The 16,270-nt window shown below is 36.6% G+C and overlaps 1 protein-coding gene across 3 annotated transcripts in view; it reads left to right on the forward strand.

Moving 5' to 3' along the window:
• The window catches only part of TFG (trafficking from ER to golgi regulator), a 37,875-nt gene that overhangs the window by 17,826 nt on the left and 3,779 nt on the right, over nucleotides 1-16,270 (forward strand). For 2 of the 3 annotated variants that reach the window (XM_020999898.2, XM_020999896.2), the window contains 4 exons: nucleotides 5,579-5,725; nucleotides 7,319-7,486; nucleotides 12,068-12,208; nucleotides 14,989-15,081. In XM_020999898.2, the coding sequence (XP_020855557.1) occupies nucleotides 5,579-5,725; nucleotides 7,319-7,486; nucleotides 12,068-12,208; nucleotides 14,989-15,081 (549 nt within the window). The remainder of the gene's footprint in view (nucleotides 1-5,578; nucleotides 5,726-7,318; nucleotides 7,487-12,067; nucleotides 12,209-14,988; nucleotides 15,082-16,270) is intronic. The other variant, XM_020999897.2, reaches the window with a different exon arrangement.

Raw genomic sequence — 16,270 nt, forward strand, 5'->3', positions numbered from 1 at the left:
GATCAGGGATGGGAAGACATTGAAAGAATTTAAATGTCAGACTGCATTTGAAGTAAAAGGGAGTTGCCACTCCATCTCTCACCCCCCCCCAAATAAAGGCCTATCTTAATTATTTTTATTAAAATGTCAGTATAAATATTAGCCTTTTTTTTTGGTAAAATTGACATTTTGAAAAAGTTCTGCTTTTGACATGCAGGTAAAAATAGATGGTGCAATTTTTCTTTTCTTTAAAAAAATTTTTTTTGGGACTGCTGGTATGGAGAACTCTTGGTGAGGAAACTCACTTTTGCATACAGATCAATACCATATAGCCTTATCGTTAACTTGAGGTTAAGTGACTTGCTCAGAGTCACCCACACAAGCCAGTGTGTGTTAGAGGCTGAACTCAAATCCAGATCTTCCTCAGAAGCTGGCTTTTTAGATTTTCTACAATTTTTATTTTTAAAATGATCCTTTACTCTTGTGTAGGACCATGTGTGATCAGGTCATAGGTTTGGCAATTAAAAGGGATCTGAAAGGAAATTTAGTGCTATTCTCTGATTTAAATATGAGGAAACTTAGGTTCCAGAGCCCTTCTGTGGTTTGCCCAGGTAATAAATACCAGGGTCACAATTTGAATCTTTGTCTTCTAATGTAAAATCCAGTGCTTTTCTCCTCTTCTTCCTTATCTCTTTTCATTTTATTCTCAACTGCTCTGCCTGGCTCCATAACCATCCTTATTGGTAGTTGCTTTTTACTGTGATAAGTATTTTAGTTTTGTGTTGTGGTTTATTTTTTAGTTTTTAATTTATTTATTAGTTTTGTGTTGTGGGTGAGAGCTATGATTTAGCCACCTGACCATCAAGAAGTGTGTAGGGAACAGTGAGAAGGAGGAAGAGTATATTGCTGTTGTTCCCTCTGTATGGCTGTTCAATCAAGAAGAAAAAAATCTCTGAAACAAAGCAAATAACCCCAAACTCATAAACGATTACACTTTGGCCTTTCACAGTTAAAAGAAAATAAACTTTTTGCACATTAACTTTAACAAGGTAATGCCAACATCAGCTGTTGCATTTAACCTCAGTTTTGTTGCCCTTTATAGTTTGTTTTCATTTGCATAGCTGTATTTAGCCAGTATATTCTTTTTTTCACTTTGCCTCATACTTTGACTTCCCATATTTCTTTGAATTCTTCATATTTGCCATTCTTTACAGTTCAGGGATATCCCATTGTATTCATATACTATAGCTTATTTAGCTGTTATTACCATTCCTTGCTCAGTTTTTTTTAGAGCTTTTTGCAGTTACAGAGAATGTTGCTATTAATATTTTTGAGCAGGTAGGTAGTTATTTTCCTGTCAGTGACTTCCTTTAGGGTGGGAACCTTACTGTAATTCTGTACTGCTTTTCAAAATGGTCAGGCCAATTCACAGCTTTTGTAATTAGTCTTCCTGTTGTCCTAGAACCTCAAATGGTTTTTTTCTCTCCTCTGTAAGAGTTAGAGAATCAGGGGGGAACAGAAACAGGAGTTTGGTGGGAGGGATCATTTTGGGGGTAGATGTGATCAGGAAGAGAAGCTGTTTCTGGAGTGGAAAGAACCCTAAATTTAGGGAGGGAGCATTTATGGTAGTCTAGACCTCAGGGTCATGTGGCTTCCAGAAGAGGAGGCTAGATGTTAAAATAAGGCAGCAGAAGAGAGAAACTAGCTTTACCAAGGTGTGTTGAAGAGCAGTGCCAGCTGTTACATATAAGTGATTAATGAATTTTTCTCAAGTAAATGAGACTGATGGGTCAAAAGTAGATTCAGGGTAAAGTAATAACAATAGCCATCATTTTTATAGCACCTACTCTGTGCCAGGCTCTGTGCTAAGCACTTTACAGATATCTCCTTTAATCTTCACAACAACCCTGAGAGGAAGGTCTTTTATTATCCCCATGTTACAGTTGTGGAAAGTGAGGCAGACAGGTTAATTGACTTGCTTAGGGTCACACAGCTAGGACATGTCTGTGTGAGCCTGGATTTGAACTTAGGCCTTCCTGATTCTAGGCCTACTGTTCTATCTAAAGTGCCACCTGGAGGTTGTAGGTTGATTATAACTCCATGCAGAACAACTCCCATCCCCCTGTTGCTGTTATAATAACTTTACTTTGTATATATTTATCAGTTTTTTTCTTAGTTGGATTTTAATCTAAGAATCATCATCCATTTAGCAGAAATTTGTTTCATTTATTATTGTTGTGCCAACTCGTGACCCCATTTGGAGTTTTCTTGGTTAAGATACTAGAATGGTTTGTTATTTCCTTCTCTGGTTCATTTTATAGATGAGGCAACTGAAGCAAACATGGTTAAGTGACTTGCCCAGGGTCTCATAGCTAATAAGTGCTAGAGGCCAGATTTGAACTCAGACCTGGCAACAATGTTAATATTAATGTGATTCTGTTCTCAAATAATTTGTCAATTCATTGTTCAAAAGAATCATACAATCATATTATTAGGAATGGAAAAGACCACAGAGGTCATCTTATCCAGCCTCTTTATTTTATAGTTAAGGAAACTGAGGACTAGAAAGGATAAGTGACATGCACAGAGTTACACTGATAGAAAATGGCTGAACTAGAATTCAAATATAGGTTCTCTCATTTCAAATCCAGCACTTTCCCTCACTGCGTTGTGCTCCCTCCCTTAGGTTTCACATTTTGAGTACCAACATTCAAAAGACTGTGATTCTTAGCACCCTCCACCTACTTTCCTGTTTCTCCACTTTTCTGTATAAGCACAAGAGCGCATGGGAATGAAACCTAATTTTAAATTTTCTTTGTTTTATGTATTTCTTTGGCATTTGGAGCTACATAACCAATGAGTTATTAATTTAAATGTCTTATTAAGTTGTATCCATAACTCTGGATGTGCTATACTTGACATCTTTTAAACATAACAGCAAAACTTACCCAAATGTTGTCTCTTGTACAATAGTTCCCTTAGGAAACTATATATTTTGTTATAAATAATACGGTATTGTTCAAAAAAATTTTGGAACTCCTTTCATGAAATTGTCTTTAGAATTTGTTGCATTATCTGCAGATTTTTGTCTGGTGATCAAGAGGAATGATCAGCATGATCAGGACCGTTTTAGGGAAAGTTAAGTCAACATTTATTGTGTGGCTACTATAGGCCAGGCACTGTTAAGTTGTAGAAAGGAAAAGAAAATGAAATGTGCTTTATTTTTCTTGTTTGGCTTGTATTCTGGTTCTGAAGGCAGTTCTGAAAGAAGTTAACAGTCCAGGCAAGATATGAAGAGGGCTTCAATATATCTTGCTGAATGTTGTCCCTTGCAAAGTAGTCACCTTGGGAAGCTATTCCAATGAGCTTGAGGCTCAAAATAGTTTTTAACTTCTTTTGGAATTACCTTTAGAACCAGAATTTATTAAGCACCTACTCTGAACCAGGGAGTATTAGTCTCTTTGCCTCAAGTCTTTACCTTCTGTAATTCATTCTTTACAGGATTGTTTAAGAAGTTTTCCTACAGCACAGATTTGACCTTTTTTTTCCTGTCCCTTTTGCTTACCCTTCTCTCCCCCATCCCCCACCCTCTTCCCAGATTAAACTTCAATGGCTCTCTGTTTTCTTGAGGATCGAACTTAAACTTCTGTTTGGTCTTTAAAGCCCTTCACAACCTGGCCCCAATCTGCCTTCCTGTCCTTATTATACATTATCCCTTCTCTCTAGTCCAGCCCAGTTGGCCTCTTGCTGTTCCTCACATGTAGCATTCCATTGGTCATCTCAGTGCCTTTGGATTGACTCTTATGCTCTCCTGTTAGAAATATTCAGTTCAGGCACTGCGTTCTGTGTGAAACCTTTTCTGATATCCTCAACCCATTGCTAATAACCTTCCCTCCAAGTTAGCTTGTGTATATTATATATATATGTACATACATGTTGGTTCCCATGACAAGAGTATATTTCTTGAAAGCAGAGACTATTTGATTTTTTTTTTCTTTTTGGTAAGGCAATTGGGGTTAAAAGTGACTTGCGCGAGTCACATAGCTAATAAGTGTCAAGTGTCTGAGGCTGGATTTGAACTCGGATCCTCTTGACTCCAAGGCTGGAGCTCTATCTACTGTGCCACCTAGCTGCCTCAACTATTTGATTTTCCACTTTATATGTCCAGTGCCTGGTCTACCCCCTGGTTCAGAGTAGGTATCTAATAAATGTTGCTAATCCTCAACTATAAAATGGGCACAATAATAGCACCTGTCTTGTAGGGTTGCTATGAGGATCAAATGAGAAAATATTTATAAAGTGCTTAGTACAGCACATGGCACATAGTAGTTGCTATCTATCTATCTATCTATCTATCTATCTATCTATCTATCTATCTATCTATCTATCTATCTGTCCGTCTGTCTGTCTGTCTGTCTGTCTCTCTGTCTATCTATCTATCTATCTATCTATCTGGTCTCTGTACCTACACACACACACACACACACACACACACACACACACACACATGCATTATATATACTCATACACATTCTCACACTCACACATATACATACATACACATATACTTGTTCCTTTTGCCCCTTTCTGACTCATCTTGTTGATGGATTATATAAATTCTGGTATTTGTGTTAAAGTAAAAAGAATATTATTATTTTACGTAGTCACAGTTGATCTGTTGATGGGAGAGAAACCAGGTCTTCCCTAACATACTTTGAAAGTGTATATAACTCTTTTACAAGAGAAATTTAAATGTTTCAAATCAATAAATGAATAGTTAAGAAATGAGATATTTAATCTAGAAGAGTATAAGTAGAAGTTTGATCAAATTCAGTCCTAATGATTTTATATATCCATATGTATATTAGATTTAAGGAATCCTTTTCATTCTGTAAGTTATAGAAAGATATTTAAATCAGTTCTACTCTTTTTGTATTGTTTCTGTGTTGCATTGGTTTTATTCCATGACCTCAAAAATTTTAAACTTGTGATTTGTTAATGGTACATTAATAGTTGTAGGTTTTATATAGGGAGCGTTAAGGTTTATAGACTCATTGCTTTAGACCTGGAGTGTTAAATGTAGGTCCTGGGCCACATCCATCCTACAACACTTCCCAGTGTGGCTGGAACCAGATTAAAATGTGATTGGGAAACATATAATAACATATATAAGAATAAGTAGAACATAGATAATATTAATATGTGGTTTTCTAAGTCAGTATGTGGCCCTCAAGGATCCTTATTATGGTTTGGTGGCCTCTATTTTTTCTCTTTGAGTTTGACTCTTCTGCTGTAGAACATGACCCATGCCCGTACTTTATATACTTTCATTGGGTTTATGTGTCAGTTTCGTTTTGAAAAGTTGCTGATCTGCATTAGTAAGAGTTTCTTCATTTAGGAATTTCCTGTAACATTGAAATTACAAGTCTAGTCTCCATAGGCCCTGTGACAGATACTGTGTGTGATTGTGGTTTCATGTTTTAAAATGAATCATTTATTTTAAAACACTTGATTGGAGTTTGTTATTATGATGCTGATGTTTATTGGGCTTGGGTAAACTACTCCTTATTAATTTTAATAATTAATTTTTCTCATTTAGTTAATGGGCAGCCAAGGCCTCTTGAATCAAGTCAGGTGAAATATCTCCGTAGAGAAATGATAGAACTTCGAAACAAAGTGAATCGTCTGTTGGATTGTTTAGAACCACCTGTTGAACCTGGACCTTCTACCAGTCTCCCTGAAAATGGTAGGTTGTGAACCTGTCTTTCTCTGACCTGTGAGATCCATTTCTTATACTAAGGGGACCACAGCCTCCTCAACTGCCTTTTTAAAGATTCAGACCTATGATTTTATCTGTAGGGAATTCCTGGTATGGAAAGTCCCTCCTGTATACTCACATATATGTATACGCACATGCATATATAGACATATACATACATACACACACATATATTCATGTATACATACACACGTATAATCTTAGAGAGTTGCCTAGATCACTAAAAAATGAAGTAATTTGTCTGTAGTTTCTCAGCTTATGTATCAGGTACCTGCCTCCATGAAGGTATGAACATTTCCCTCCCTGAGAAGTTATCTTGCACAACACATAATAGATACACTCTAAGTACTTAGTACTTACTCTGTAAGACTATAGTAACTAGTCAGTTACAATAACTTCTGTCTGCAATTCTTTATCAGAATATCCTGGGGCCTCACAGAATTGCCATTCTTAGCAGCCTGTATAATGAGATTGTAATAGGTAGAATAGTGTTATTGTGAGACCCTTGTTTTCCTACCAGTAATAAACCATATTGAATAGAATTTAAGGTAGACTACTTCATACTGAATTTTGTGCCATATAGAATAGAAGGTCATACTATAATGAAAGACCAGTGAATAATCTTTAATAGTGTTTACAGTATTTTAGTTACTGTATAATAAAATATAGAAAAGTCCTGATCTCTGTTCTTTTATAAAACTCTTGTTGCTAATAAACCTGTTTTTATCCCACTATAGGATACTGAAAGGTTATCATCAATGATTGCCAGCTGTGAGTGTGTGTGTGTGTGTGTGTGTGTGTGTGTGTGTGTGTGTGTGTATGGGAAACATCAGTTTCCCATATATAAAATGTAAATAATATTTGTCCTGTATCTCTTTTCATGGGTTGTTAGAATAAGTGCCCACTGAGGACCCTGACCTTCGTAAAAAAAAAGTTGTGTATAAACTTGAGATGTTTATTTGTTGATTTTTTTTTTTGCGTAGAAGAGTAACCTTGTTAAATGTATAGTATCTTTGATTTGCTACAATTATCTAGTATGGAATGAGACTCTTAATGTGACTTAAACTTAAATTGAACTCTTCACGGTTAGCTTTCAATAATTTTATGAAACTTCTAATGGCAGTATGATGAAGTGGGAAGAGCACTTAGAGTCATGTGATTCTGGTCTGTGACTTTAGACAAGTCATTTCACTTCTGTGGGACATGGTATCTGCCTCTATAAAATGAGGTGGTCCATTTATAGTCCTTGCCACCTTTAAAGTTTCATAATTAAAAAAACCAAAACTTATATAGGGGCAGCGAGGTGGCGCAATGGATAGAGCTTCAGCCTTAGAGTCAGGAGGACCTGAGTTCAAATGCAGTTCCAGACACTTGACACTTATGTGACGCTAGGCAAGTTACTTAACCCCAATTGCCTTACCAAAAAGAAGAAAAAAAATGTATACTATATTTCCCTTTCCTAGAACTTTATTAAAGAGAGTGTGTTAGTAATGTTATACCTATGTTATTATTTTTATTTAAAATGAAAATTAATTTTGTCCTTCCTTATTCCACCTCTAGATACTGTGGATAGTAGGGAAGAAAAACCCACTGCTTCTGATTCTTCAGGCAAACAATCTACCCAAGTGATGGCAGCGAGTATGTCTGCTTTTGATCCATTAAAAAATCAAGATGAAATCAACAAAAATGTCATGTCAGCATTTGGTCTGACAGATGATCAGGTTTCAGGTAAGAATGCATGTTTTATTAAAGGCAAAATTTAAAAGCTGTCTATGTTTGATACCTGTGCTTCCTCTATTCTTGCTTCTTCCTCCTCCTTCCCTTTGCATTCTGGCTTCTGAGCTCATCACTGAACTGAAACTGTTCTTTTACAAACATTGCTGTCTTAATTGACAAATTCAAGTTCCTTTTCTCAGACTTCTTTCTTAACCTTTCTGTAGCAGTTTACTCTGTTGACTCCCTTTTCCTCTGAGGTACTCTCTCTGCTCTGGGGTTTTATGACATTGTTTTCTCTTGGATTTCCTCCAATCTGTGTTACTACCCTTTATCAGTCTTTTTTTTTTAAATCATGATTCCTGTACCCCCAATACTCTGTTGCGAGGTCTGTTTTTTCTCTTTTACCTTTATTCTCTTTATGTCTCCTAGTGAACACATACACTCACATGAGTGTAATTGTCATCTCTGTGCATGTGATTCACAGAGCTATCTCTCTGACCTTCTGTCCCACATCATCAGCTGCCTGTCCCACTGGGTGTCCCCATAGGCATCTTAAACTCAACATGTCCAGAAAAGAATACATCTTTCTCCTCAAATCCACACCTCTTCTTAACTTGCCTGTTTTTTTTGAGGGTATCACCATTCATTCCAGTCATCCAAGTTCACGATCTTAGTGTTGTCTTTGACTTCTCATTCTGCCTACCCAGATATAGCCAATTAGTTGCCGAATCTTATTGTTCCTACCTCTACAGCATCTTTCCCATATGTCTCTTTCTCTACTCATGTAGTTATTCAGGGCTCATCACTTGTCTCCTAGACTGTTGCAGTTGCCTATTAGTCTTCCTGCCTCAGGTCTCTCCCCTTCCCAACATATCTTCCACATGGCTGCTAAAGTGTTTTTCTTAAAGTCTAGCTTTTACTATGTTGCTCCATTACTTGATAAACTCTCGTAATACCCTGTTGCCCCTAAGATTAACTGCAAACTCCCCTGCTTGTTATTTAAAGCCTTTTCAATTTGCCTCCAGTCTGTCTTTTCAGACTTAGTACACATTACTCCCTTCCATAGAGTGTGTGTTTCAGCCACACTGAAGGTGTGAAGGGCTACCCCACCTTCCCCCTTCCTGGCCAATATTTCATCTCGTCTCACTTTGCATTTGTACAGGTTATCTCCCATACCTGGAATGCTCTCCCCTACTCACCTGTCTCTTAGACTCCCTATCTTAAGAGTTTACTTACATTCAACTTCCTACATGAGGATGTTTCTGATAACCCTCAGCTGTTAGTGCTTCCATTTCTCTACCTCTTCCCTCCCCCCTCCCCCCCGCCAAGATTACCTTTTATTTATTTCATACATATTTTGTATCTACTTATATGTACATGTTGTTTTTGCTGATAGAATGTAAGTTTCTTGAATTCAGGGATTGTTTCATGGTTGTCTTTGTTTCCTCACTACCTGTGCTAACCGCAGTACCTGTCACATGGTAGGTGCTTAATAAATATTTATTGATTAAGATCTGAACTATTTTAAAAGCTTATTTTAGAATTATAGCAAGAGAACATTTTATTTGTTGTATTCTGCTTTTGGGGGCTCCTCTTTATTTAAACCAAATTTCTAGGTTGAAAAACATTCTTAGTCTCTTTCCTTTTCTGAAAAGCTTAATACAGTTCTCTCTTAAAATAACCTCATTTCATATATTTCTCATATAGGAACAATAATTAATAATTAATAAAAGAAACAAAAGAACAGTTGCTGTTTATAAATTTTTTGAAGTAGGAGAGCTAATAGTTTTATAAATTACATATATTTTCTTAGCTAAATCTGGGAAAGTGGTTCCTAATTTTGATCATAGAATATAGAATTTCTTGTGAAACATTTGCAGAGCAGCTGAAGCATAAATGAGCAAAATGTAGACTGCATACTTATGTGCTACAGTGATGCCAGGTGGAAGGGGTGGTTTTTCATGAGTGTAAGGACTGTGAGAATTGTTAGGACTGTAAGAATTTAGATTTCATACTATAGCCAACAGAGAGTCATTGTTAGTTCTTAAGTAGGAGCATGGTAGACATACTGAATTTGTGAGTGTTACTTTAGTAACTTTGTATATGTTGGATTACAGTAAGGAGAAACTTCATAGGAAAAACATCGACAAAATTTTTGTACTAATAATATAGATATATTGTGATGAGGCCTGAACTGGGGTCTTCTCTATCAATATGGAAAAGAAAAGATGAATCTGAGAGGTAGTACAAAGAGAGAATATGTTAGTTAATATATTGGGGAAGGAAAAAGAAGACAAATTGATTTCAGAGTTGTATGCCTACCTCAGAAAAGATCTCTAAAAAAACAAACTTTTTTACCATCAAGGTCGGTGGAACCACCTCACTTGGACTCCAGCATCACAGTCCTGGATGAGCTTACAGGGGAGGTAAAAGTCGCCCTACAGAAAAGCAACTGGATTAATTCAAATGTGTGTAGAGGAGAACCATGCTGGAGGCAACACAATTGTGAGGGCACAATGAGGGGTCAGTTTACAGAGTATCAGAAGAAGAAGATATCGAAGGCATGAAAAAGAATCTTGGATCTTTTTGGTACTGAGAAAAGCTACTGAAAATATCAGCAGCTACCAACTCTATGCCTGCTTTCCCATCTATATAAAATCTTTGAGACTTAATCCGTGCATGAATTGAAGATATTCTCTATGAAGATTTTAGTAGGAAAAAAGCAGGTTTTTTCCCAAGTACTATTCAACACTGGACTACATCTTTACCATTTTACAATATATTAAAAGGTAGAGAATATGACAACCCACAGTGCTTGTCGATAGTGAAAGCATTTGATTTAGTAGAGCAAAATTCCACCTTTAGGTATCTTTCCCAACAAGGTACTTTTCGTTGATACATCACAATTATTCAAGATTCTTTGGAAGATATGACAACTGAAATAACCCCATTCAATGACTCTCTGATCATAAACATCAGGCGAGCCTCATCAAAGATATTTGTGGTTGAGAATCCAACAGAACCCAAGTTGAAAAATTCCCTGTGGATGATGAGGTCCTCCAGATGCTCCTGTTTGTGGGTGGTATTACACTAATTTGAATAGCTTCCTGGAAGAGATCAGTAAACACTCAAGAGTTGGGCCTGACCATCCACATGGGAAGGACCAAATGGATGAAGAATATATGTAACTTTGATTATGACCCTGCATTTGAATGGACAACCTATAGAGCATGTTCTTTAGTATGTATACCTGGGACAGATAGTACGAGTGGACAAAGAGTTAAACCCAGAGTTAAAAGCAGGAGAATAGGTAGTATTGTCTTTAGGAAATTTCAGAGTTCTTCTAATGATGCCAAGTTTCCCATGGAAATAAAGATGTCTTTTTAGTAACATTTTACAGTGTTGCTATGTGGCTGTTAAACATATAACACAACAGTCTCCAAAGATTTAAAAGTGATATTTCATAAGGACCAGTGCAGAGGAGCATGGCTGCAGCATGTAACCAGGGAGGCAGTTTGAAGGAGAACCAGAGTAAAATATGTAGGAAAAAATAACATAGAGCAAGCAGGTTGGCCCTGTGGTGAGGGTGAGGGATGACAAGTGAACAGTTAATGTTCTACTGGGACCTTTATAATGTCAGAAGAAACTGAGGAAAGTCTCCAGCAAGGTGTGATGAGCTTCTAGGAGGATGTGTACAAGAGTGGCACAGGATGGGCAGATGTGGGTGGCTGGCTATCTGTATTGTTGAAAAGAACATGCAAATCATTGTGGCCAGATGTGAATTTATTTAAGTAAGCCTACCTAGTGTCATCTTTGATAGTATTAAGGAACTAGAACAGGGTTTTGAGGGATATAGGGAAGGGAAAAAAGAAGGATGATTAGTTGTTATCAATATGTTAAGTACCCAACTTTGGAACATTTAAATAGAGGTGGGTCCTCTAGATGTCTGTGGACATGTGCTGCTGCTTTTCAATAGCCTATTGGAATTAGGGTCCAATTTGATTTTGTCATAGTCTAAATTTACTTTGGTCAGGATGAGTGCTTGTTCTGTAATAGATGAATATTGGAATAGTACTGATAATGACATTGAGATAGCTGCTGCTTCTTTTAGGGGGGTTATAGGAACATAGGACTCAACTTCTTGCTAGATGGTAGTGAGGGACTCTTCATTTGCAGTGTGGAACTGCTTGGAAAACAGCAGGTAAAGAAAGTTAGGGAGTTAAAGGAAGGAAATACTTGGTTCATAGGCAGACCTGTGATATTATTAGTGTGAATATTCCATCCGTTGATGCAAAGTGCAAACCCTCAAACCCTTCTGATCTTGTGCAATTATTGTTGATAATCTCCTTCTACAAATCCTCAGCTGAAGATCCATTCAGTATACTGAAAGTATTTTTCAGACGTTTTTAATATTTTAAGGATACAAATGTGGCATCTTAAAAAAAAGATTTTACTTGAAGCTTAAGCTTGAAATATAGTTCCTTTAATTTTTTTTTTCTGTGTCTAACTTGCTTTGAAGGAAATATTTATTAAGCACCTGCTGTGTACACAGTTCTGTGCTAGGTTCTGATTATGCTTTTCATCATTCTTCAGGACCACCCAGTGCTCCTGCAGAAGAACGTTCTGGAACACCAGATAGCATTGCTTCCTCCTCATCTGCAGCTCATCCACCAGGTGTTCAGCCACAACAGCCACCATATACAGGAGCTCAGACACAAGCAGGTCAGATTGAAGGTAAAGAATAAGAGTTAACTTGTGAAATTAAACAGAGTTTTAAAGTGGAAAATTATGAGAATTATGTTTATAGTATACTCAGAGTACCACCACCTAACTAATATGAATAGATTTAAAAGCTTTATTTTATTCTCATTTATAAGTGTTAGTTTTTTTATTTTTAAGGTTCCACAGGAAAACACCAGGTGGTGCTCTAGCTATATATTTTAAAGGCCAGGTTGTAGTGTATATTATATTTTCATTGTGTAAAGAGGGGCAAGGTAGTAGGAAGCCATTCGTTTGATTTTCTCTTTTTATGGCACAGAGTCATGTAATCTTTTAAATAATTGTATCTTCCCAGGCAATTCTTTTATTGTTCCATTGAATAATGGGGTAAGGTCTGGGTAAAACTTTGAGAATTGACATGTTTGGTGTTTAGGGGAGGAATTACTAGCATGCCTTAGATTTTAGGGCTTTTCTCTGTTCCTTCTCTTACCCAATTATAACTGCCAGAGCAGTAGCATAAATTACTAGAATAGCATAAATTAATAGATGCAGATATCAATTCAAAGAGGAAGTACAGATAGAGCTTTATGTAGCCAGAATAAAAATGTGGGATGTGAAAATCACATTTAAAGCACTTCAAATCTATAAAAACCTCGTAAATATTACTTAACAAAATTCCTGTTTCAAGAATTTTGCATTCTCTTGAACAGTTGGAAGGATAGCATTTGGGTTGGGTTTTTTTGGATTATTTATTTTTAATTTTTAAAATTAATTTATTTTGAATTATCAACAATCACTTCTGTAAGCTTTTGTTTTAAATTTTTCTCCTCTTCCCTCCCCAACTCCCTCTTCAAGATGGCGCAATCTGACATAGGCTATACATATACATTCCTATTAAACATATTTTCATATTAGTTATGTTGTAAATAAGAATTAGAACCAATAGGAGGAACCACCAGAAAGAGGAAACAGAACACAGCAGAAGAAAAAAATTGCAAATAGCAATGTGTAGAACTATATTCAAACTCCATAGTTCTTTCTTTGGATGTGGGTGGCATTTTCCATCATGAGGCTTTTGGAGATGTCTTAGATCCTTGTATTGCTGAGAAGAGTTGTCTATCAGTATTAGTCATTGCACAGTGTGGCCGTACTGTGTACAACGTTCTCCTGGTTCTGCTCACTTCACTCGGCATCAGTCCATACAAGTGTTTCCAGGTTTTTCTGAAGTCAACCTGTTCATCATTTCTTACAGCACAGTAGTATTCCATTGCATTCATATACCACATCTTGTTCAGCCATTCCCCAATGTGATAATTGGGGAATGGCTGAACAAGATGTGGTATATGAATGGGGAATGGCTGAACAAGATGTGGTATATGAATGGGGAATGGCTGAACAAGATGTGGTATATGAATGGGGAATGGCTGAACAAGATGTGGTATATGAATGGGGAATGGCTGAACAAGATGTGGTATATGAATGGGGAATGGCTGAACAAGATGTGGTATATGAATGGGGAATGGCTGAACAAGATGTGGTATATGAATGCAATGGAATACTACTGTGCTGTAAGAAATGATGAACAGGCTGACTTCAGAAAAACCTGGAAAGACTTGTACGGACTGATGCCGAGTGAAGTGAGCAGAATCAGGAGAACGTTGTACACAGTAACAGCCACACTGTGCAATGACTAATCCTGATAGACTTCACCCTTCTCAGCAATACAAGGATCTAAGACATCTCCAAAGGCGTCATAATGGAAAATGCCACCCACATCCAAAGAAAGAACTATGGAGTTTTCATTCAGGGAACATATCCATTGTTACCAAAGCTGGTAGTTTTGCTATTTCAGAAAATACCTTTATTGATGTTATAAGTTCTTATGTAATTGCAAATAGGATGTGTAGAATTATTTCAAGCAGAAGTGCCAAGTCTAAGTTGCTAAACACTGATGCTTATGACTGACTTTAGCCAAGACACATACTGAATGCCTGAATCAAAATCATAAAGGAAATAAGATTGTTTGCATATTATTCTGGTTAATTAAATGTTTTAGTTTTATTGTTGCCTGTTTGTTTTTTCACTATTCATTTCCCTTGACTCTTCTAACATTGAACCCTTCCTTAAAACAACAACAAAAAATTTGAGCAAAGCCAGCTGTTAGATCTCTGACAGTATATGCTGCTTCACTCATCTGTAATCCCCTTCTCTCTGAAATGAGGGATGGAGTGTCACATATGAAGTCCAGTTTGCCTGGAATATGAAATGTGTGATGGGAAGTGAGAGGGAAGGATAAGGCTAGAAAGGTAGGGTAGGGCCTGGTTAGGAAGAGCTTTAAAAGCTGAAAAGAGGGGTTTGTATTCTGTAGTAGAGGCAATAGGGAGCAATTAGAGTTTGAGTAATGACATGGTCAGAGCTGTGCTTGAAGAAGAACACTTGAACACCTGTGTGGAAGATGGATTGGAGTGAGGCTAGAGACTCAAGGCAAGGAGGCTAATTAGTAGGCTAGTGCAGTAGTCCAGATGACAAGTGATGAGGCCTCATACTAGGGTGGGAAGAATATTGAATTTGGATTGAATTTGAATCCAGACTCTGCCTTTTAGTAGCTTTGAGACTTTAGGCAATATGGGTAAACCTCTCTGAGACTCAGTTTCCTCTTTTGTAAAATGGGCATAATACTAGGCCTAGAGTGTTGTCAAATTCAAAGGAGATGAAATCTTTAGGTATACAAACTATTAATATTTTTAGTATGTATGTTGAACTTTAAGTTTTTTCTCTTTTATTTTAATATGTAGGTCAGATGTATCAACAGTACCAACAACAGGCCAGCTATGGTACTCAGCAGCCACAAGCTCAGCCTCCACAACAATATGGTATGCAGTATTCAGGTAAGCCACTGACAGAAGGGCTTTAAGTTTGTGATTTCACTGGTGTCTGCTTTAACTACTTGAATTTTACATTTGATTTTATTTTCAGAAATACATGTAATACTATTTGGTGCTTAATTATTCTGGTGAAGAACAGTATTTAGTGCATTTTTTCAAATTTCTAATATTTTACATAATTGTATTTTAAATCAGCAGTTTATTTGGACTTAAGTACGAGCATCAAACACATGGCACTTCTACGGTTCTAGTAGGCAGTGGTTTAAAAACAACAAAATAGAGTTTAATTTCACTGGAATCACTGAACACGACTCCTACTAAAATAAGGTTAGTTTGCAGGAAACAAGCACTTGTCACTAAATCACAGTTAAGGGGAGCCCCTCCCTCCTCCTCCAAGCCTTTCTTTAATTTGTAAAACTTAATCCTAGGTGACCTAATACTTTTTGTTTAAAGGAAAAGTCCATTTCAACTTGTCACCTTGAAATATTTCCATATGTTTATCTAATTTGAATCCTCTTGGTTTGTTATAATGAAAGCAATGTGCTTGATTTTCCTGATAATCCAGTATTTGAAAGATTGATCTCACTAAATGATTTAAGGGTCAGAGTCCATAAATTGTTAGATTTTTAACAAATTTTCTAATACAATGGAAATTTGAACAGAAGTTATACATTCAAGGTGGACTGAAATGGGCTCTTTAATAAGTATTTTTAGTCAACAGGAATTATATAGATTATAGTTTTTTTTAATACCTTAGGGAGCCTAGGCATGGAAATTATTTATATTTAATAAATGACTAATGGGGAAGCTGCAATTAAGTTTTACAATTCAGATGATAGCTTTATGTCTGATTGGGTTTGGAACATGGGTTAGTGGAAAGGGCATTGGGCTTGAGATGAAAAATTTTGAGCTCCGCTCAGGTCCAGATTCTGTCGCTTACTGGCTCTGTGACTTAACATTTCTAGGCCTCAGTTTTCACATCTATAAAATGAGAGTTTGGAACTAAATGACCTCAAGTTTTCCTTTCAGCTTTAAATCTATAGTGACTATGGATTTAGTGTTTTTCACTATAGGGCTATGTCACAAATAATGAAACTGTTGAATACAAAATAATTTGCCAAATACATGTTAAATCCTGTTAGGAAGAAGGATACTGTTCAGTTTTTGTTCTGAAAATTGGTAGTCTCCAACA

Source organism: Phascolarctos cinereus, unplaced genomic scaffold (assembly GCF_003287225.1).
Source record: "Phascolarctos cinereus isolate Bilbo 61053 unplaced genomic scaffold, phaCin_HiC Scaffold_726;HRSCAF=1367, whole genome shotgun sequence".
Lineage (NCBI taxonomy): Eukaryota > Metazoa > Chordata > Mammalia > Diprotodontia > Phascolarctidae > Phascolarctos > Phascolarctos cinereus.